General features: G+C 62.0%; 1 protein-coding gene across 3 annotated transcripts; it reads left to right on the forward strand.

Moving 5' to 3' along the window:
- Positions 1–6: 6 nt before the first annotated feature.
- On the forward strand, positions 7–20,457 carry D2HGDH (D-2-hydroxyglutarate dehydrogenase). 3 transcript variants are annotated; one of them, XR_001516707.2, is made up of 11 exons: positions 7–313; positions 784–1,151; positions 5,907–5,964; positions 6,664–6,803; positions 7,427–7,620; positions 8,522–8,690; positions 10,633–10,776; positions 12,623–12,765; positions 13,706–13,871; positions 15,931–16,307; positions 19,101–19,228. XR_001516707.2 is itself a non-coding variant. In XM_015587856.2 (11 exons), coding segments are annotated over exons 1-10 (1,644 nt in total). In that variant the 5' UTR covers positions 7–311; the 3' UTR covers positions 19,361–19,383; positions 20,193–20,457. The 3 variants fall into 3 exon arrangements, 2 of the variants coding, with proteins under 2 accessions (XP_015443342.1, XP_015443341.1); XM_015587856.2 differs by lacking the exon at positions 15,931–16,307 and adding an exon at positions 20,193–20,457 and having other exon boundaries at positions 19,101–19,383; XM_015587855.2 differs by lacking the exon at positions 15,931–16,307 and having other exon boundaries at positions 19,101–20,448.
- Positions 20,458–21,357: the final 900 nt, after the last annotated feature.

Below are 21,357 nucleotides of genomic sequence, written 5' to 3' on the forward strand. Positions count from 1 at the left end.
CTGGGCCCCGGCGCCCCGGCCCGGCTGACCTTCGTCCCTGTGGATTGGCCTGACGTGCGCGGCCCCGAGTTCTCGGTCCGGGTTGGGGGCCCCGGGCGAGGTCGTGGCCTGAGCGCGCTGTCCGCCCCGCGTCCCTCCTAACGTGAGGGCCCCCGTTTGGGCGCAATGGGTCCTCACCTGCACCGGTGCCGTAGGCACTGCGCCAGGGGACCGAGAGGCGCTCTCATTCCCGCGGTCACGCAGCTGCTCAGGTGGAGCACAGTGAGGGGCGCGGTCCATCTGTCACCTCCCTCGGGGCGCTGTGGGTCTCGATGTAAGTGCGAGTCCGCCTCTACCACGTGGGCAGCCAGAGAAGCCGCCCTCATCCCCCCGCCCTGCGTTTTTTGGATTCTTCACCTTTTACATTTGTAACATACCCGTGAAACAGTGTTTACCATTTTACCTATTTTTAAGTGTATAATTCAGTGACATTGTCCCTTTTTTTCTAATACCTTGACTCCTGGTTTTGTCCTGAAGCAAGAGGGCTGAAAGGACATAGGTGGTTGTAAATGTTAGGCTTTAACCCCGGGATGGGGTAGTGTGGGGGGAAGGGTTGCAGAGCTCAGCCTACAGTGGGGGGACCACACTGGAACAGGAGCAAGGGCACAGCCTCCCAGTGCTCCCCGTGCCCTCCAGCCCACCTCTCCCAAGGAGTCCTGTCCTCACTGCTGACCTCCCTGGCGGCTACTTCCTTTTCATCACTTCCAGTGTTCCAGAGTCACAGCTTCATCGCTTGCTTTTTAGGACTGGAGCAATGGTACCCCATCTGGTGTCCAGGTGGCCTGCGTGGCTCTTCTGGTGGCGGGTGGCCTGCACTCCTGGAGCCTCCTTGCAGCATAGGACGTGGGTGGAGGTGTCCAGGCGCCCCATGTGGGGCAGCCCTTGGAGGGTCGTGGGCACCGGCTCCCTGGTTCGCAGAGGCAGCTCCTCTACGTCCTCCCGTGCCCCCGAAGTGGTGCTGACCCACGAGCGCTACCCTGTGCAGCGGCTGCCCTTCTCCGTGGTGTCCGAGGAAGACCGGGCTGCCTTTGAGCGCATGGTCCCTGGCAGGGTCATCATGGACCCCGAGGAGCTGGAGGCTTCCAACGTGGACTGGCTGAGATCCATGCGAGGTGAGCGAGGATCTGTTCGCGCCTCACGCTGCAGCGGGGTGGGCTTGAGAAACAGCAGTGAGATAGGCAAGGACAACACCACGGGTTGCGGGGAGAAGCACGGGGTAACTCCCATCTGCCTTTCTCATGCCGAAGAAGAGTTGCGTGCTGGGGATTTTAAAGCGCAGTGAGGACGGAATTTGTAGAAGTTTATTGGTGTGCATTAAGGAGTGCATGACACCTGCCAGTTAAAGGATGAGGCAGTCCCCTGGCTGCTCCGAGGGGCCTGTGTATAAAACACTCCCGTCCTCTCAGCTCCTGGTTAGGTTCCTGGGGCCACCAAGACAAAGAATCACAAAGAATCTCTGGATGCTGACGGCCAGGAGTTTGAGATCAAAGTGCCTGCAGGGCTGTGGTCTCTGGAGGCTCCAGGGGATGACCCTTCCTGCCTCTCCCGAGTCTTGGTGGATCCCTTGGCTTATGACAGCATCACTCCAGTCTCTGCCTCTGTCATCACGTGGCCTTCTTCCTGTTGACGTCGGAAACGTACAAACCTGTAGGGACGTTTTCTAAGAGTTTATTTGCGCCAAACTGATGACGTCTGCTGGGACGCAAGATCCCAGATACTCCCAAGAATCACAGTTCTGCAGCTACTTTTATGCATTTGGAATTTAGGAAGGAAATTAAGGAAGGGTACATGGAGGTGGGGGAAAGCCAGGTGGGGATGGGTTACAGGACAGTTAAGATTTGGTGCTCTCTTGAGGGTGGCTACACTCATTTCGAAGGTACGTGAACCTAGATGCACAGAAACAGTGGACACAGCTGGCTGAAGGTGAAGATAAGCCTTCTACTAAAGTTACAGGCCCAGGGTGTGACTGCCCACCGTGGCCTGCCCAGGTTGGGATTTATGATCAGATCACCCTGTGAGCTTGCTTTGCATAGAACCCTGTTTTTTTCATCCACATCCCCTTGTGTGCTTCTGTGTCTCGCTCTCCCTCTGCTTTCTCTTATGAGGACACCTGTCATTGGATTTAGGGCTACCCTAATCTAGGTTGATCTCATCAAGGTCCTTCACTTCTGTAAAGATCCTTTATCCAAATAAGGTCACATTCACAGGTTCTGGGGGATAGGATAAGGACACATCTTTGTGGGGGGGGGTCCATTCTCCCCACTGTAGCTCCCTAGGGCAAGACGGAGGGCTGCTGGTCTGGTCTGCCCCTGCTCCCTCTTCTCTCACCAGGCCTGTCCCCGGCCCCTCCGGCACACTGCCGTGCCGTGCCCCAGTTGGGTGCGTCTCCGCCTCCTGGAGGCAGCTCGTCCTTTTGATGACAGAGGTTGCGTTGCTCCTTGTGTGCTCTCCTGAAATGATTGCAGAGGTGATAGAACCTGCTCGCTCACAGTTCTGGGAACCAGCATGGTGTTCATGCCGTAGCATTAAGGAGTGCGAGAAGACGAGCTGCCTACAGCAAAGTGACCTGTTTAAACCTGTGACGCCAGGACTCACTGGGCGGCCACTCCTCGGGCTGGGCCTGACTGACCACGGACGGGCCCTTGAGGGCCGTGCCGTGCTGTGGGCTCAGGTGCTGCGGGGGCTGTGCTGTTGGTGGGGCGCCCTGAGTGAGGCTCCGAACCAGAGCTTGGGGTACAAGGGAGGTGGACGGGGTTGCGGGCTCAGTGACGGAGGTGGCTCTTTGCTGTGGGAGGTCAGCGACTTTGGAGGTCCTTGAGCTGTTCACTGCCGGGGGCCTGTGAGTAGAAGGGCCTTTAGCCTCACTCTGCCCACTGGGGAAGAACCCTGCCATGCTACGTTGTCCCGTAGAAGACACCACCCAGCACAGGGCCCGCGGGCTTACGTGTGGTGGCCCGGTGGCAGGGAGGGCGATGCCCACCCTGGCTTGACACTGCTGCCTGGTGGCCCTGGGCAAATGGGCCTCAGCCCCCACCTCTGCAGAGTGGGAGTGGGCCCCCCCACAGAGGTGAGGCCCCAGCCGCCTGCACCCTGTGTTCAGGAGGGCAGCACCTGAGTCCATCTGCCTGGGGGTCCAAGGAGATGACATGTCAGTTTTTGTGACAGTGCCCCTTTATGGGACTTTCTTTGGAGAAAAAGTTAAAAACTTCATCTAGGAGTTATATAGAAAATGTAAGCCTCTAAAAGCGGATTAGATTAGGACTGTGCAATTTTTCCTAAAAACAGGTTTTATTTGACATGGAAACTTATTAGACATCTTCACCCGTAAGAGGTGGACCACAGACCTCGCTGGGCACCTGCTATGGGCCTGGACTGAGGGAGGCCTGGGTCTGGGGCGTGAGATGGGCAGCATGCCAGAGACTGCGTGCGGAGGAGGCACTTGTCGCCTGAGCTGGGGAAGCTGGGAGGGCATTCCTAGAGCAGGGGCGGCCAGCACAGCCTCTGAGCAGGGCCACACTCGGCATGTTTGAGACCCCCGTGCGGCCGGAGTGGATGGACCAGGGAGGAGGTCAGAGCGAGGGGTCCGGCCACCAGGGCCTCGACGGCTGTGTGCGTCCTGGCTTCTCGGCGCTGAGAGGAGCCGGTCACTCTGGCCCAGTCGTTGGGCGCAGCGTCAGGGGCGCAGGGGGAGGGCGTGGTCTGCGAGGGGTGGGTGGTGTGGAGATGCGGAGGTTCATGTTTGGGATGAGGAGGAGCGGAGGACAGGCCGTTGCACGGTCACGGACCCCGGACTTCGTTTGCCGGGGCGGGAGAGGGACAGCGTGCAGGCGCGGGGGAGCACGCTGCAGAGACGCGCAGGGGGCCTGTCCCCTGCGGAGCTGGGGTGGCGGCGCCACGGTCCAGGCAGAGGCGACGGGTCAGGTGCGGCTACTGGGAGGAAGCCCTCTGTGGCGCCTTGGGGACAAGGGGACAAGACGGGTGTTTCAGTGGTGTGTAAGGGTTAGCATACGCTGGGACCAGTGATGGGGTGAGTGCTGTGCTGTCAGGGGTCCCGGGTTAAAAGAAGGCTTTTTTCATTTCATTTTTAATTTTAGGCTGAGAGTGGCCACCACAGCAGGTTGGTAATGAAGGAAGCCTGGGGCACTGTCCTTGAGGAAGTGGGTGGGGGCCGTGCCCAGCAGGTGCAGGGCAGGGGACAGGGGAAAGGCAGGCAGGGGGCGCAGGAGCAGGAGGGAGTGGGAGGGCTGGGAAGGGCTGGGGGGAGGTGTGAGGAGGGGTAAGCAGGAGGCCTGGGCTCTTAAGCCACGACAGGGAAGCGGGCCCGGCAATGGCCTGCTGCAGTGCACCTCCCGGTGTCTGGGGAGCAAGGCCCTCAGCACAGAGGTTCCCAGGGGCAGGGCTGTTACACCCTGGGACTGAGTGGCTGGCGGGGTGAATGACAGGCCACTGGGAGAGCAGAGGCAGCGTCTGAGTCTGAGCTGCAGCCCTTACCTGTCGGGCCAGCAGGCCTGCAGAGGCTGGAGATGAGGGTGCTGGGTCCCTGTTGAAGCCCCCCATACTCTGCGGTGCTTGTGGGGAATCATAGGCATGGCTGTTTCCATAAAGCCCTGCCCTTGGACACGGGCTGCAGACTGGCTCCTACTCACATGGACACCGAGGTCACCAGGAGGTGCCCGGGTCCATGCATGCTGGGACGAGGTGCGTGGCTCCCCGGCACCCGGAGCAGGTTGTGGAGCACCCACATGGTGGCGCCAATGGGGAGGAGGGCCCCTCAGAGAGCTGCAGGGCACGCGGACGGTGGCCCAGTGACTTGGGGGCGGAGGAGGCTCAGAAACCACAGAAAACAGCTGAAGAGTGAAATTGAGCAACTGCAGCTGTCCTCCGGGGAGTGGGCACTTGGAAATGGGAGGTGCTTGCAGTTTTGGGTTGTCACAAAAGCCAGAGGGTACAGCTGGCAGGTGGTGGCAGGATGTCAAATGTGCAGGAACTGACAGGAACCTGGCTGGTGACCAGGGTCCCTGTTCTGTGCTGTCCTAAGGGATCAGGCTAGAGGCCTCAACGGCCAGCCCCCTGAGCAAACATGGTTCATTTGATGAAAAGCAAATGGAAAATGATTTTCAGAATTAAAAAGTAAGACAAACTACAGCCTGATGTCAGAGCTCCATGAAGACTTGGTGACACGGGGGAACATCTGCTGGGCGTCCCTCCTGCTTTTCTGCTGCCTCCTCTCATTTATTTAAAGAACTTTCAACAAAGACAAAGGGCAGAAAGAAGCTTGATTGTTCTGGGGAAGCAGTGGGTAGGAATGCCAACAGACCGGCTTGGAGGGGCTCCCACCGGCCACATCTGGGCATCCAATAAATCTTGACAGCAAAGAATTGTAGCCCAGTGAATAAAAGAACCCATGCGCCCACGCTGACAATCGAATAGCTAAACAAGTACATGACAGAGAAGGAAGACCCCTTCTTACAGTAGACAGCCCACAAACGAAGGCGGGTGGATGGACTTAGAGACACCACCATTCGGCAGCCGTGCTGAGAACTGCTCCGGGCAGGAGAGCCAGCAGATGCTAAGTTCGTGGGTGAAGGTTGGAGGAGCAGCGGGGACCTACATGGCGTGCCCCACAGACACTTTGTGACTCGTGGTGGAGAGGCGAGCATCGCAGTCACCCTCACCATTGTCCAAAGCAACCACCCTCCGCCGGCCCCTCCACCTCTCCTCAGCGGGGATGACTGTCCTGGAGGGTTCCCGGCTTGCAGATGACCATGTGGGCCACCCCAGCTAGGGAGGAGAAAGTGCCGGGGAAGGACATTTCAAAGAGACCCAGACTCCCTGCCACATGCCTAACACGCTCTTTCCTGTCTCAGGCTGTAGCAAGGTGCTGCTGAGGCCCCGGACGTCCGAGGAGGTGTCTCACATCCTCAGGTAAGGAGCCCCGAGCTCCCGCCCGCCGTGCGTTCCTGTGGTTCCCTCACGGAGACGCGCAGACCCCACGAAGCTGGCGGGAAGCTGGCGGCCTGTGCTGTGCCAGGCGAGCTGGAGTCGGGGAGCCCGGGTGCTGGCCGGGCCTGCTGCGGGGAGGGCCGTGGACTCGTAGCGCGCTTCCGGGAGGGGAGTAGGCCTTTTCTGCCAATGCGCGCTCTCTGCTTTTTTATATCAGTAAACTGTCACGTTTATTATAGAAAAATTTGAAAACAGAAAACTATAGAGAAAAAGTGCAAAAGCAACCAGGAACTGCCCCTGCAGAGATAAGCACTGCTGACATCTCGGCTCATCGTGTTAGTGTCTTTCCCGCGTGGGGCCGGTTTTGAATGGCATCACGTGTTTTTGGTGTGTGAGAGCCCGAGTGCCCTGCAGCATCCCACCCCCGGAGTTGCCAGGGCACATGAGATGGTCCCGAGCCTTACGCTGCCACGACGGTGCTCGGCACGTGGCACTTGCTGTCAGAACCCTTCGCCGGAGCCTTTCTCCTTGCGGGCGGGTTTACTTGTTGCACGTGGGCGCGCTGCCTCCCCGGCAGGCACGCCATTCCTACAAACCCTCACCCACCCGGGCCCTCGCGGGCGGGCATGACGGTGGGGGCGTGGGGAGGAGCGGCCTGACACCACCCCGTGCTTGTCCCAGGTACTGCCACGAGAGGAACCTGGCTGTGAACACGCAGGGGGGCAACACGGGCATGGTGGGCGGCAGCGTCCCTGTCTTTGATGAGATCATCTTGTCCACCGCCCTCATGAACCAGGTCATCAGCTTCCACGACATGTCCGGTGAGCCTGGGCTGCCCTCTGGGGCCTTGTCCTTGTCCTTGTCAGCTGCCGTGTCGGTGGTGGGGGCCCGGGAAAGTGCAGCTCCGCCCGCGCCCAGCCCTCCGGGTGTCTGCACAGGCGCATCGTTGACTTGGTCACTTAGTGACTGACACGGAGGCCTTGAGGTGAGAGGGGACTGGCTGTCGTTGTGGCCTCTTCCAACTCTGACGTTTGCTGGCCACGACTGCCTCTTCCGGGGCACGTGAGCTCATGTGTGTAAAGGGGCTTCTCGCCCAGGACCTGGCGGCGTCACGATCTTTGGCTCTCGAGCAGGACGTTTGGGGCTGGACCATTCTCTGTGGTGGGGAAACCTGGGCACTTTGGGGTGTTGACAGCATCCCTGGCCTCCATCCACTCGATGTCAGTAGCATCTCCCTGACCAAAAGTGTCTCCAGACTTGTCACATGTTCCCTGGGGGCGGAATCACCCCCAGCTGAAGACCACTGCCTCGCAGCAGCCCTCTCTTGTCTGCTCCCCCCATGAGTGTGCACCTGCCCTCCCTCCTCTTCCCTTTTCCACGGCACATAGAACGGGCCGCGTCGGTCCTGACCAAGGGCGCCGTGGTAACGCCGGCTTCTTGGCAGGGACCCTGGTCTGCCAGGCGGGGTGTGTCCTGGAGGAGCTGAGCCGGCACGTGGAGGAGCGGGGCTTCGTCATGCCCCTGGACTTAGGGGCAAAGGGCACCTGCCACATTGGGGGGAACCTGGCGACGAACGCGGGCGGCCTGCGGTTTCTGAGATACGGCTCGCTGCGTGGGACAGTGCTGGGCCTGGAAGCGGTGAGCTGGGCCACTGCCTCCCCTTCCAGCGTCAGGGCACCAGCCTCCCAGCCTTTCCCCGCGGCCAGTGTGCTCTCGAGGCCCCTGGGCAAGGCCCACCCCACCTCGCGGCGGGTCCCGTGTGTCCCAGGCAGGTCTCTTGTGGCTCATTCTCCTGCGGGAGGCGCGTAACCGCACGGACACTGGGGCCTGTGGCGTCCACCACGGCGGGGCCCCAGGTGGCGCAGGGGCATGAGGCCGGGTTGGAGACCCTGGGTCCCCACCGTCCCGCCGTGGCCTTGGCTCCAGGCTGGGCGCTGCGGAACCTGCTGGCGGGTCGTGGCCCCCAGGGGGCGCTCTGACGGCCTTCTAAAGACACCCGGCTCCGGGCACTTTGGCCTTCAGTCACCCGCTCGCTCGCTGCGCCTGGGGGCATTGACGCCCTCGCTGACCCCCTCACTGACCCCGTGCCCCGCGGCTTTCTAACGCACGGAGCCCGCCGTCCTGTTCACCCGCGGTGGGGCGAGCACCGAACTCCTCCATTCTCTAAGTCCCCACACCCAGCCGCACGTCATTTTTATCGTGAGTCACTTTCTCGTGTTTAGAGGTGGCCCCGGTCCACCCCAGGTGTGTCCTGCTCCACCTCCCCAGGTGGGCTGTGCTCCACCCCCAGCTCCCCTTGAGAACTGGGCTCCGAGCCTCCTAGTTGTAGGCGGTGAGCCGGAGGGGGATAATGTCGCTCTAGCTGTGGGGAACAGTCCTTCACCCCCGGGCCTCGCGCTGTCCTGGACCAGCCTGGGGTGGCGGGGGGTGGCTCGTGGGCTTTCACAGGGTGCCCTGGGTTGGTCGGCCTCCCGAGACGGACACCTGCTCAGTCTGTGGGCTGGTGTGTAAGTGCCTTGTGTCCCTTGTCCCTTGCCAGGTGCTGGCCGACGGCACCGTCCTGAACTGCCTCATGTCCCTGCGGAAGGACAACACGGGTTACGACCTGAAGCAGCTGTTCATCGGATCAGAGGGCACCCTGGGGGTCATCACCGCCGTGTCCATCCTGTGTCCGCCCAAGCCCAGGGCCGTGAACGTAGCCTTCCTCGGTAGGTGGGGTGCCCGCCCCTTCCAGAGGCTACTGGGGGCTGGGTGCTCCTGGCCACCCTGTCATTGGTGTGAGGCGGGGACAGAGGGGCCCCCACAGGACAGCCCTTCCTGTTTCTCCTGGCTTCTTGCCGTTTCCAGAAGGATACAGGACCAGGTCTTGTGCTCATAGAAAGAGCTGGAATCAAGCTGCCAGGCTCTGGGCAGGACACCTTTGTCCTGTAACTGCACAGGCCTCGCTCACCTCTCTCACTCCACTTGGTTATTTAAGATTCTGAGAGAAAGGGGGTCATTTGGTGTGAGATCAGGGACATCACTCAGTACCGTGGGCTGAGCAGAGAGCACCTGTGAGGACAGACAGACGGCTGCACAGTGTGCTGTCCTGCCTTCCCTGCCCCGCAGCCGCACACTCCAGCACACGCAGCACACTCCAGCATGTGCAGCACATGCCAGCACGCTCAGCACACACCAGCACACGCCAGCACATGCAGCACACACAGTACACACAGCACACACAGCACACGCTGCCACCGTTCGGTGTGTGGCCTCTGACACACAGCTCTGCGCTGCTCAGGCCTCCGCTCCGCGGCTCAGGGGGGCTCGCCTGCCTACCCCTTGTTTCCGCTCTGACTGCTTCCCGTCCCCTCTCACCCTCATCTCCTCGTTCTCAGTTGGGTAGGTGTATTGGAGGGGTCCCTCCCCTCCCTGCTCAAGAGTTAGGCCAACTACCAGGCTTCTAGAGCTTTCTGCAGGCTTTTAGCCCCTGAGTCCAGTTGATCAGTCCGCACTCCCCGGCTGGGCTGGTCACAGACTGGTGGTCCGTAGCCGTCCCCCACCCCCGACTTGGCTGTTCTTGTCGCAAGCCTCACCCCTGGTTTCACGCCGTAGCGAGCCTTTGCTTGCCCTCCCGCGGGCGAGCTCTCTGCGCGTGCGCGCCCGTCCCTCGCATGCGGATGTCTGCCGGTGGTGGAGCCTCACGTTCCACGGGCCTGAGAACGCCCTCGTTCCGGCTCTCTGCGCAAGGACGTGCACCAGGCGTGCGGGCGGCTTGGCGTGCTCTGCCTCTCGTCCCCTGGGGACGTCCCGCCGCAGCGGCCCCACTGCTGTCCACAGGGAAGGCCGCCATCCCCCACTGCTCTGAAGGGGTGTCTCCTGTTCCCGGGGCCCTAGAGACCTCGCCTCGCCTTGGTCCTTCGCGATTCACGTACGTCGTGGGGCGGAGCACACTCCTTTGGGTCTCCCCAGACCTTTCTGAGCTCCTGAAACCTGAGGGCTGTGTCCTCAGCCACTTCCAGCACCGGTGTTCCCATCCCCTTCCAGGCGGTGCTGACAGGCCCAGGGTGGCCCAGGCCGTAGTCCCTGCGGCTCCCACCCCTCCCCACCCCTCCCCACCCTGCTGCACTCCGGTCGCTCCCCCCTCGCTGCTCCCTGAGGCCCCCGTGTGCGCAGCCAGCTCTGCGCCCGGGAGACTGTGGCAGTCGCTCCGCCTCAGGCCTCTGATCTTCTCAGACACTCCTGGCACCTCCGTGACCTCTGAGCCCTGAAGGGCCACGTGTGGCCCACCCCTCCCCCGCAGGGTCTCCGGGCCTGTCCCACCTGCTGGCACAGCCCCCCGCATACCTTGTGAACACTCAGCTCCCCCTGCACTCAGCAAAAAACTCGTGCCGGTCACCGAGGACCGGTGAAACCTGGCTGCTTGTGGTACGAGGAAAGCAGCTATGTTGTACCCAAGGCAGCCCCCCTGTGCCCCGTGTGCAGACTCCCCCGAGTCTCGCGTCATGCCCCCCGTCCTCCCTGGCACTGTGGCAGTTTCATCTCAGTCTTCGACCCCGTGACGCCCTTGTTGGCTACCAGGCCCCTGCGGCCTGGCTCACTGCCTCCACCCCGCCCTTGGGGCCCTGGGGCAGGCCGGGCGGGCGCCTGAGGTGCTGTGTCCTGTTGTAGGCTGTCCGGGCTTTGCTGAGGTCCTGCAGACTTTCCACACCTGCAGGGGCATGCTGGGCGAGATCCTGTCCGCGTTCGAGTTCATGGACGCCACCTGCATGCAACTGGTGGGGCGCCACCTCCATCTCGCCAGCCCGGTGCAAGGTACCGACCCCATGCGGCCAGCCTTTCATGTCGCCTGATGTGGGGGTGGCTCTGGCCGTCAGGCCGTGGTCCCGTTCTCAAGGGGGGCCAGAAGGAGGACGTTAGTGCCTCTGCAGCTGCAGCGGTGCCCTGCGCGGTCGTCTCGGCAGTGCCTGGCCTTGAGCTCTGTGAGCCCGGCCGCTGTCGTAGCGCAGGGCTCCTCGAAACAGCCAGCTGCCTTTGGGAGAAGGCGCACCTGTCCCCAGGGCTGAGAGGAACTTGGTCTGTGAGGTGCTCACCCTCAGGCCTCAGACAGCTCTCTCTGAACGAGCGGACGAGCTGGCCGTGCGCCCACCCCTGGTCACTGCTGTGCCAGCGCCAGGCGGGGCTTCAGGCCATGGCTTGTGTCCTGGACCTCGGGGCTGGGAGTATTCTGCTATGGGCCGCGGTGGCATGGCTTCTGAGGTCCACCCTGGAGAGACGGTCGTGGCTTCCGCACTCCTTCAGTGTTGGCACCGTAGCCGGCGGCTCGAATGGAAGAAACTTGCTTCTCACGGTTCTGGAGCTTGGGAGTCCAAGTCCAAGGTGCCTTCGGGGCTGGTCCCTGGTGAGCCCCATGTTCTGGCCTGCAGGTGGCCACTTTGTCACCGTCTTCGCGGGGTGGCTGGAGAGCGGTCTGGAGACTCTCCCCAGGAGAGTCTGGGACCAGGTCCCAGCCCTTACGTCCCCGTTCGACCTCACTCGCCTCTGTAAAGGCCTCAGCTCAAGTCATGTCGGGGTGGGTCAGGGCCTCACCGTGGAAATGGGGGGTGATGCGACTCAGCTTGTAAGAGTCGTAAACACGGAACGACCTCTGTGCTGTGATTGTCAGTGGCATTCCCCTGTGAGCAGTGAGATACGGAGTGCCGTGGCCAGGAAGTGACTGTGTGGGGGCGGGTCCCGGGCGGGGGAGGGTCTGTGGTGGGCAGTGGGTCTCTGGACAGAGGAGCCCCTGGCTGGAGCACGTGTGCTGCTGGACATTGTGGGCGAGAAAGCCGCTCCACCGTAATGTTTAAGGCAGAGGCCCGGCCACCACACTGTCCCAGCCGTGCGGGTCGGGGCCTCTGGAAGGACGGCGTGGAGGGGCCGTGTCGGAATAGTGGCCGCGAGCTGGGAGGGTCTTCGTCTCTGTTCCCCAAACCTCCTCGCGCCAGCGCGTTTCACTCTTAATGGGGAAAGAGCCAGTGATGCTTCCAAGCTCAGTGCTCTGTGACCTGCGACACGCTTAAGAGCGGAATTCCTGTTTGAGCAGAGAAACGCAGTGTTTGGAGGACACGCATGCTCTTGGTGTTAGGACGGACTCGTGTTTCTTCTGGAAGAAACGAAGGAGGTGCTAGAAGGAGGAGCGTGAGTTTTCACCAACTGACGTCAGTGCACGTAAAAGCGAACACCCAGCAGCCCCGCTGAAACGCGGCTCAAGGGTTTCCTAAATGAGTTAGCAGCGTGCGTGTTTTTCAGCTTCAGGAAGGACATGCTTGTGGTAAGAAGCACGTGCCTCGCGCCTGTGCTACTGCAGTGTCACAGGCACGGGCCTCTCCTTTGGCCTCGGGCCGCCTACGGCCGTGTCTGGTACCTCCCGCAGCCCGAGGCGCCCCTGGCCGTCCAGGCACCAGCAGCGAGGGCTTCACAGCGTCGTCCAGGTTGTTCCTGTGACTCCAGGGACTGTGGTTTGTCACAGCGAAAGGCCCGTTTTAAACCGTCAGAAATTCAGTCTGAGCAGACTCCCCTCCTGGGGCCGTGTTGGCACCACAGGCCACCAGTGGTGCTCCAGCCGTGGGACCCAGACTGGCCCTGACTCGCGGCTCAGCCTGCTCCCCTCCCCTTCCAGAAAGTCCCTTCTACGTCCTGGTCGAGACCTCGGGTTCCAGAGCTGAGCACGATGCCGAGAAACTGAGCGGCTTCCTGGAGCAGCTGCTGGGCTCCGGCCTGGTGACCGACGGGACCCTGGCCACCGACCAGCGGAAAATCAAGGTGCGTGTGCCACCAGTACGCCTCTGCCCACTGCCCACCTCTGCCTCCTGCCCCAGCTGTGTGAGGGCGTCGTGTGCTGGACAGGAGTGAGGGCGTGGCCGGATGCAGGCAGCCCCCACCCCCCCGCCTCGCCTCTCGGGAACCAGGCTCTGGCGTCCAGGTCGCTTTGGGCAGTGCTCAGAGCAGACACGGGACGCGGCTGTGGGTCAGTGAGCCCAATGCTGAGCGTGTCTGGGGGACGTTGTCTGAGGAAGGACGTGGATGTCGACCTGGGAGGGGCTCAGCCTCTGAGGCCACAGGCAGGAGGTGGGGTCCCGGGCAGGGGAGCTGTTGTTACCTTCGCAGGGCAGGAAGGCCTGGGCCGGGAGCCATGTTGCCATCACTTAAAGAGGGGCAGGACCCAGGAGTGAGCAGTGTCGTCCCCCACCCTCCCATGGCCCAGAGTGGGCAGCAGGGGGCAGGAGGCTGTGGGGACAGCAGCAGGAGGAGGCAGGGAGCACTCACCGGGAGGGTGGGGAGCGGCCTCCGTCGTCTCCCGGTGGCTTCACTGACTCTGTTCCTCTGTTGGGAAACCTTCCTCTCTGCAGTCACTTCTGTGCTTCTTAAACGTTCCACGAAAGGCATCACAGAAACAGCCTGACTGAGGCTGTTCGGGGACACAGCGTGTGTGCAGCCTGTTCTGCGCGCTGGCCGGCCCCTGGGGCCCTTCGCGCCCCACCCCTGTCGCCTAGACTTCAGGACATGCCTAGAGTGGCTTTCGTTACTGCCTGTCCTGTCTGGGGGGCCCTCGGTGCCTCTGCCGCTGGCACATGGTGCTGCCCGGGGCAGCCTCTGGGGCCGTGTGGAGTGTGGACACTGGGACCGATGCCCGCAGAGCCGCCCTGCCCCCCAGGCTCGTTGCGGGGGCGTGTTGACCTGCCCGTCCCTGCCTCTGTCCCAGGCGCTGTGGGCCCTGAGGGAGAGGATCACGGAAGCGCTGAGCCGAGACGGCTACGTGTACAAGTATGACATCTCTCTGCCTGTGGAGAGGCTCTACGACCTCGTGCCCGACCTGCGCGCCCGCCTCGGCCCGCGGGCCAAGCACGTGGTGGGCTACGGCCACCTAGGTGAGCAGAGCGGGGCAGGCGTCCGCAGCCAGCGCGGGTAGCCGGCACTGTGTGCCTGGGGTCTTGGGTGCAGCGGGGGTGGTGCATCCCCGCCGTTTTCCTGGTTTGGGTGTTTGGGGAGAGACCGCCGTGGTGGGGGCGGGGACACGTTGGGGGTCCCGCAGGGCTCGTGTGGCCTGTGGTGGGGAGGCTTCAGCTTGGCACCAACTGTGGAGCCTGAAGGAGGGGCTGATGGCCACCTTCCTGGACTCGGTGGCCGGTACTGCGGGGCTGCACAGCCTGGTGTTTGGGGAGGGGCCTGGTGCAGCACGGTCCGCGAGGGGCCCCGGACTGGGAGTGCAGTGCGGGCCGGAGGCCCATCTGCCTGACGTGGGCCCTTCTCCTCTGGGGGCACGGACTCCAGCCTCCACCACAGACGGGGATGCCCCTGAGGGCTCGCCCCAGTAAAACCAGGAGTGAAGGCTCAGCCTCAGAGCTTTATCTGCATCTTCTGACGTAGCTGGTGCTTGTGCCGTGACAGGCAGGGAGCAAGTGACACTGGGTCCTGGAGGCTGATGGGGCTGTGTTTCGGGCGGAGCCCCGCTCAGCCACGACCCTTTTGTGTCCTATTCTATCCACTTCTGTACGTTCTCTGCAGGATTTTCCAGGTCTCGGAGGGCCCGTCTGCCCTCACTGATGTGGGGCTCACTGTCACTCATCGGGAAGTGTGTGTGAGGCTGGAGTTCTGGCCCCTCGAGCGCTGGGTGGACTGGCCACGGAGACAGTGGGCCCGAGCCGCATGTGGCGGCTTCGCAGCTCTGCGTTTCTTCTGAGCTGGTTTCGGTGATCATTTTTCTCTGGGTGTTTGTCTTTTTCTTCTAGAACACCCAGTGTGGTGTGACGTGGTTTGTGACACTTTTCTGTTTCCTTTGCGAGGTGGCACCTGGTCTGTTCCTCACGTCAATTTCACAGTTTCCCCGGAGAATTAGCGCTTGGTTTTGCTCATCCTTTCTCTTGTATGTTGCTTTTTATTTTTCTCTTTTCCACTATTACGTCTGTTGTTTTTTTCCCTTTTCTATTTTTAGGTTTTCTCTGTTGCTTTTCTAACTTTATAAATTGAGTACTTAGCGCATTGGTTCTCAGCCTTTTTTCCTACCGCGTATTTAAATTTCCCTCAGTGCCAGCTCTGCTGGTCCCTGTGTTCCTGGATTCAGACAGTACCCATTTGTCACCTCGGCATGATCTCGGAAGGGCCCCAGCCGGGACAGTGTCTGTCCCTCGAGTCACTGGTGGCTCAGGATCCACGTGTCACGTAAACCAAGGCCCTGCTCCCACCCGCGTGGACGTGGGCGGGCAGGCGGGGGCATCGGTGTGTCGGGCGCTCTTAGCCTCTCGCTGGGCCCTTGCTGTGGCCTCTCCGTGCCTGTGCCTGGTTTCTGTGCCTCCACTTCTGAGGTCGCCTGCAGTCCTGGCTTCGGCCCCGGCTCTGAGCCGTGGACCAAGGGCCACTCAGGCCGCGGTGGCTCTGGGTCTGTCCTTCAGCCTGGCTGGGTTTCCGGGCGCGTCCACCGCTGGCGTTGAGGGCGTCCCTGCCTTTGTGCCGAGACCTGCACTTTCGATGGCACTTCCGTTGTCTGCAGCCCTCAGCGTTTCTCGGCTCCATGCTCTTTTCTTCTTTGACCCAGGAATTAGGCAGAAACGCGTGTTTTGATTTTCAAACACACAGGAATTTTCTACCTGTTTTAAAAATCGTTGACCTGCCGTCTCCTTGGCTGCGACCCCTGCGTCTGAGGTCGGGGCACCAGGGCCGCACAGGTCCCCAGACCAGGCACGCACGGTGACATCAAGGGAGCTGTCACTTGATGAGAGCAGATGAGCCCGTCTCCCCTGTGGCCTCGCCGCTTCTGAAGAGAGGAGATTAGAGCTGCCACTGAGTTCTGGCAGTCGAGCCTCGTCCCCACCACGGATCCCTCGTCCTGGGGCCGTCTGCCTTGACGCCTCCTTCAGTGCAAACCCTCGTGACCCAGCTCTCGTGTGCGCGATGTGTGCCTGACGCTGCTTTTGCTTCTGTCACTTGCAGGCATTTTCTGTCCTTTGAGTCGGACCACGTCCTGAAGACAGCCTGTCGCTGGGGTTTCCCCCCGTTGCTTGCCAGCCGTTGTGTTTAAACTGGAGCGTTTAGCCTATTTCTGCAGGCGGGAATGGCTTAACTTCCCCCTACCCTCCGAGGTCCTTTGTTGGGGCCGTAAATTAGGTCCACAGAACACGGGGGAACGAGAAAAAAGCAAGTTCATTAACACGTGCATCGCACACACGCGGAGGCTCAGCATCGAGGAGCCCAAAGGGTCGGCTAGACGTGGGCGTCCACGGCGCCCCAGCAGAGAGCAGCGTGTCCTTAGAGAAGCCGCGGACGGAGCACCAGGACCTTGAGCCTCCAGGGGGCCAGGCTGAGGGAAGGTGAACAAACACACGGGGAACGGACAGTCGCCACGTGGACGTGCGCCGGGAGCACCTCCGGGCCGTGGAGGTCCTCGGTCTCCGTCCTTCCTGCTGTGTGGGGAGGGGCCGGGGCCTTCCCTGGGGTCGGCTTCTCCTCTTTGCCCCTGCTCGGCAGGGCTGCCACGCCGCCCTCGGCGTGTGCACGTGCTGCGGCCGCCGTCGCCCGTCGCTGCGCTCACCTCCTCCCGCCCGGGCTTTCCGCTCGGCTGTCCCCGCTTCTCTGCTGCTTTCTCTCTATTTCAGCCTCCTTTGGGCTGATGATTTTCCTCTCGTGGGTTTTCTCCGTTTACCAGCTGGGGAGTCGTGCGCGTGTGTCTGTCTGTCCTTCCGCAGCGGCTCTGGAACGCGCCTCGCATCCTGGCGAATCGGCGTGAAGTTAAGCGGTGGCATCAGCACCCCAGACACCGCGAGGCCGGCTGGGCCGTGCGCGGGTGTCGGCCAAGTGCTAGTCCTCCTCGTGCATGAGGTCAGCGCTTAAGCCGGCAGACCTGAGTGGAGCACAGCGTCCTCATCCAGTCAGCGGGCTTGCCAGACGAAGGGGTGCGAGTGCCCGAAGGGGAGGGGTCCCGACTCCGCAGCCTCTGGACACCAGCCGCATGTCCGCGCTTCCCGGGGTCTCCAGGCCGCTGGCCCGCCAGTTCCCACGCTGCGAGCCACCCCTTCGGGTAGAGCCCCCGCCCCGTCGGCGCCGTGTGTCTGCAGAGCCCGTGCGTGGTGCCCAGGCCTGAGGGCCCAGTTACTCGTGGTTCTGGCCTGCTGCTGTCCGTGCACTGTTTTTGGAGCCTGCTGCGGTTCCGTCTGGTTTTTGGCCCCTGTGGCCACGCTGCTGCTGCTGTGGTCAGGTCTCCCCGTCAGTAGCTGTGCCCCCCACACCCTCCCCCTCGGTCCACAGCCGCCCGCGTTCCCCCCCAGAACTTCCTCTGGCGCACGAAAGTGGGTGACAGAACATCAGATTTATTTGCCTGAAAACGTATGGCTTTCGTTCCTAAGTTTTCTTCTAGAGGATTTCAGTGGCCCTGGCTGCCTGTTCTCTGGCGGGAGGGGTCCTTCCGCCAACCCCTGGCTCCCTGTCGCCAGTGCAGCCGTGTCCGGCGCGTGTGTCCCGGTCAGAGGCGTCTGGTCACCCTCCGTGCTGCTCTTACGGTCTTTCTTCTTCGTCTGGGTCCCTTGGTTCCCCCCCGATTCGTCTGGGTGACCATCTGGGCGCCGGCCTGGGGTCCACTGGGCTGGGTGTCAGAGGTCAGTCCTCCGCGTGCCTTCAGATGCTTGTCTCCCACCCCCACCTGCTTCGGGACCTCCAGCCCAGGGCGGCTCCGCCCCATTGTCCCGTCTCCAATCCTCTGTGTTGCGTTCGGATCTCTGTGTGGCTCGTCTTTCAGTTTGTTCGTTGCTCTTTGCTGCGCATGTACACGACCTGTTAAAACTGTTCATTTTATGTTTTAGCGAACACAGTTTTCATTTCCAGAAGACTGGTTTGGAGAGTTAGACCTTTGCCCGGTCGGTGATTTACCCTTTTTAGCTTTCATTTCTTTTAATCGTGGGAAGCAGTGACGTCTGTTCCGGGAACGTCGGGTCCCGAGCCTTCGCGGTTGGTGCCTCCCGTTTGCGTGGACGTGTTTTCGGCCCGGGCTCGAGTGTCTTAGCCTTTCATCTGTGGGAGACGTGTGAGGCCTGGGTTGGAGGTGCTGCTTGTTTGTGTGGGGGGCGGGGAGGGTGGAGGTGGAACCTCCTGAACCTTCGTGCCCTGAGCTCGGTGGGGGTTCGTGCTGCACACTGCGGGGCAGGTTAAAGAGTCCGACACCCGAGTGTCAGTGGAGACGCCTCTCACTCACCTCCCAGCACGGGGTACCCTGCGCTGGTCCCTTAGTGGCGATTTAGTTGCCTTTGCCCTGAGCGTGTCAGCGGGGACCACTTTTGGTGGGAGGGGGTCCCTGTGATGTACCCAGAAGGAGGGCAGGGTGTGAGAAGCCCACCCTGGGCCTGACCATTACTGCTCAGCCCTGTGCACCTCTTGACTCCCGGTCTGGGCGTGGGGCCCCTTCTGTGCTGGCGCCCACACTGGCTGTGCGTGCCGGTTACCCGGCACCTCACTGCTGTGACCTCCCGGCCAGCACGGCTCCAGCCCCCGGACCCCCGTCAGTGGCAGCCCCACCACCTGCCCCTCTCCTCCCCTGGCCAGGGCCCAGCCAGCTCACATGGACTTGGGGCAGCACTGTGTCTTGTCATTGCCTCGGGCCCTGAGAGAGGAGGGGCAAGGGGTGGTGAGCCTGGCCCCCCAGGGCTAGAGCCTGGTGTGTTTGGACGGTGCTGACACCAGGGCCTGGAGGTGTCAGAAGGGGGCAGGGGGGGCCAAGCAGGCCTGAGAGGAGATGGCTGGGTGGCCAGGACATTGTTTGTGGCTTAGGGGGAGGCGTCCTGGGCGGGGTGAGGCCTCTACGCCGTCCTGGGCACTTAGAGATGCGAGTCTGGTGGGGGCCTTGGCAGGCTGGGCCGGTCACCCTAAGGCGGGGGCCCTCGGAGGGGCTGTGTGGCTGGAGGGAGACCTGGAAGGGGAGGAGTGCGAGAGCTGAGGCTCTGGGGTCCCCCAGGGCCACTCCTGCCGCTGCAGGCCGGTGGCCAGTGGCACAAAGGGCTGGAACCAGACCGAGGGCGCGAGGGGGCCTCGCAGGTGGAGGAGAGGGGCTTGGGAGTGGGGCCCAGTGGGTCTCGGGGGCCCTGCCCGGCCTGACCCGTGGATCCTTGTCCCTCCAGGTGATGGCAACCTGCACCTGAACGTGACGGCAGAGGCCTTCAGCGCGGCGCTGCTGGGCGAGCTGGAGCCCTACGTGTACGAGTGGACGGCAGGGCAGCGAGGTAGCGTCAGCGCCGAGCACGGCGTGGGCTTCAAGAAGAGGGACGTCCTCGGCTACAGCAAGCCCCCTGAGGCCCTGCACCTCATGCGGCAGCTCAAGACCCTTCTGGACCCCAAGGGCATCCTGAACCCCTACAAGACGCTGCCCGCCCAGGCTTGAGGGGGCCGGGGTCAGCGGACGAGGCAGGTGTGGCCTCTGGGCCCGGGTTGGGCGTTGGGTTGGGCTCAGGGCTTCTGAGCGGTGGGGCCCCCCCACGCAGTCCCCTGTGGGCCGGGCTCCCCGTGGTGAGCAGAGAAGAGAGCGCTCACTGCCCAGCATTGCTCCGTCCACTCCATCTGGCCTCTTGGTGGGCACGCCTCAGGGTCCCTCCGCAGGTGGGGAGCCGAGCCTCCTCTGGCACGTCCTGGACAGGCCGGGGGGCGAGCATTTCTGCCCACTCAGAAGTAGACCAGATCGCACCTGCCCTGCCTGTGGCCCCCTGGGTGGGCACGGTGGTCCTGCTGCTGGCCCTGGGCAGAGGACCGCAGCTGCCAACTCCAGGTGGACGGCCCAGCGCACTGGTCCCTTCCTGGGCGCTGACCGGCAGAGCCTGCCTCGGGCTTGTTCTGGGTGACTCGGAGTGACAGGAGCGTGCCGCGCCCCGTTTTCCTGGAGGCCCACGTTGGCAGGACAGCCGTCGGAGCGTGGCGCTTGTTGCGTCCACGGGCCTGGCTTTCTGGTTCTGCTGCAGCAGCATCAGCAGGACCGCAGTGAAACCCTGCCAGGCTCCCTGCCTGCGGCCCTCCGGTGTCCCCGCACCTCCGACGACCCTGACTCCGGCCATGCCTGTTGGCCTCTGGCCCTGGGGACAGTCGGGAGGTGGGACACGTGTTCTCTCTGGCTGTCATGAACTTCCAGTAAAAATGTAAATTAGGATCCTCTCCTCGCTTCTGTTGCTAGAAAAATAATTTCGTAAAAGCCCACGGTGACATTTGTGTGTCCTGTTCCCTAGGGGCCCAAACGTCAGGGCTGAGAGAGTGACCTGGACCCGGCTGCCTGCGGGTGGTCGTCCCCCTCCCTAGACCCCGGCCCTTTCTCCACCGTGGGACTTGGAGCCCTTTCCCATCAGGCCCAGGAGGCCTTGTCCCACCTGAGTTTTCCAAGTTGTCAGAGGTGGATCAGTTCACGTCTGTGATGACTTTCAGTAATAGCTTTATGACTAAGCAAGTTTATTTTGAAGAATTAAAGTGACACGTGAAATTTTAAAAGGCTTAAAATTTTGAGGCATTTTCTGCTAGAGCATCATTGGGACGAGAAGGCAGCCAGTGACGGGCTATAGGGTGCAAGTGTCAGAGGGGCCTCCATTTCCTCAGAGGACGAGCTGGCCCCCAAAATGTCTAAGTGAGAACGGCCCGCGGTTTCCTCCTGGGGCTCCCCTACAGCAGCCACCTGTGTATGCGCACATACACGCAGTGGCCCCCAGACACAGAGGCACAGAGTGTACACTCTACATACACATGCTTGCACAGGCACAGCACAGACAGGCACACGGCACACGTTACATGTACGTACGTGCACAGGCACACAGGACACACGGACACAGGCACGTGCATGCACACACAGGTTTGTTCCCAGGATGCATGTGGAGCGCTGTCTTCAGGTGGCTTCAGTTGCTGGCCAGGTGGGGGTCAGCCTGTTGGAAGAGGAGGTGACGTATGCCTCTGAGACCTTGGACAGAGGGATGGTGAGAAGGGGGGCCAAGGGGCAGGCCCTGCTCCTGAGAGAAGACACTGGCTGGAGGAAGCCGATTGCTCACAGAACCTTCTGGCATGTCGAGACTGGCTGGGCTCACTTTGGGGAGAACACCTGGAGGTTGGGGTCAGAAGGAGATACTTTCTTTATTTTTAGATGCTTTGCACTTTTTTTTTTTCAACCAAGCATATGTACACTTAAAAACAAAAACAAAAACAGGACAAACCAGGCAGCAGGCTGATGCAGAGATCTGGAGTGGGGGTCAGGGAGCCACGCTGTTGGGCTGGCCAGCGAGACCTCAGGGAGGCGCATCCACGGTCCTGTCCCAGCCCAGGCAGAGCCTGCTCCCCACCCCTGCTGCCCCCTCCCCCCGACGGGCCCCTTAGGCCACCTGTCTGGCCAGGGGTCTCTGGCTGTGGTTGGAC

The sequence above is a fragment of the Pteropus alecto genome, unplaced genomic scaffold (assembly GCF_000325575.1).
Source record: "Pteropus alecto unplaced genomic scaffold, ASM32557v1 scaffold143, whole genome shotgun sequence".
NCBI classification, from domain to species: Eukaryota; Metazoa; Chordata; class Mammalia; order Chiroptera; family Pteropodidae; genus Pteropus; species Pteropus alecto.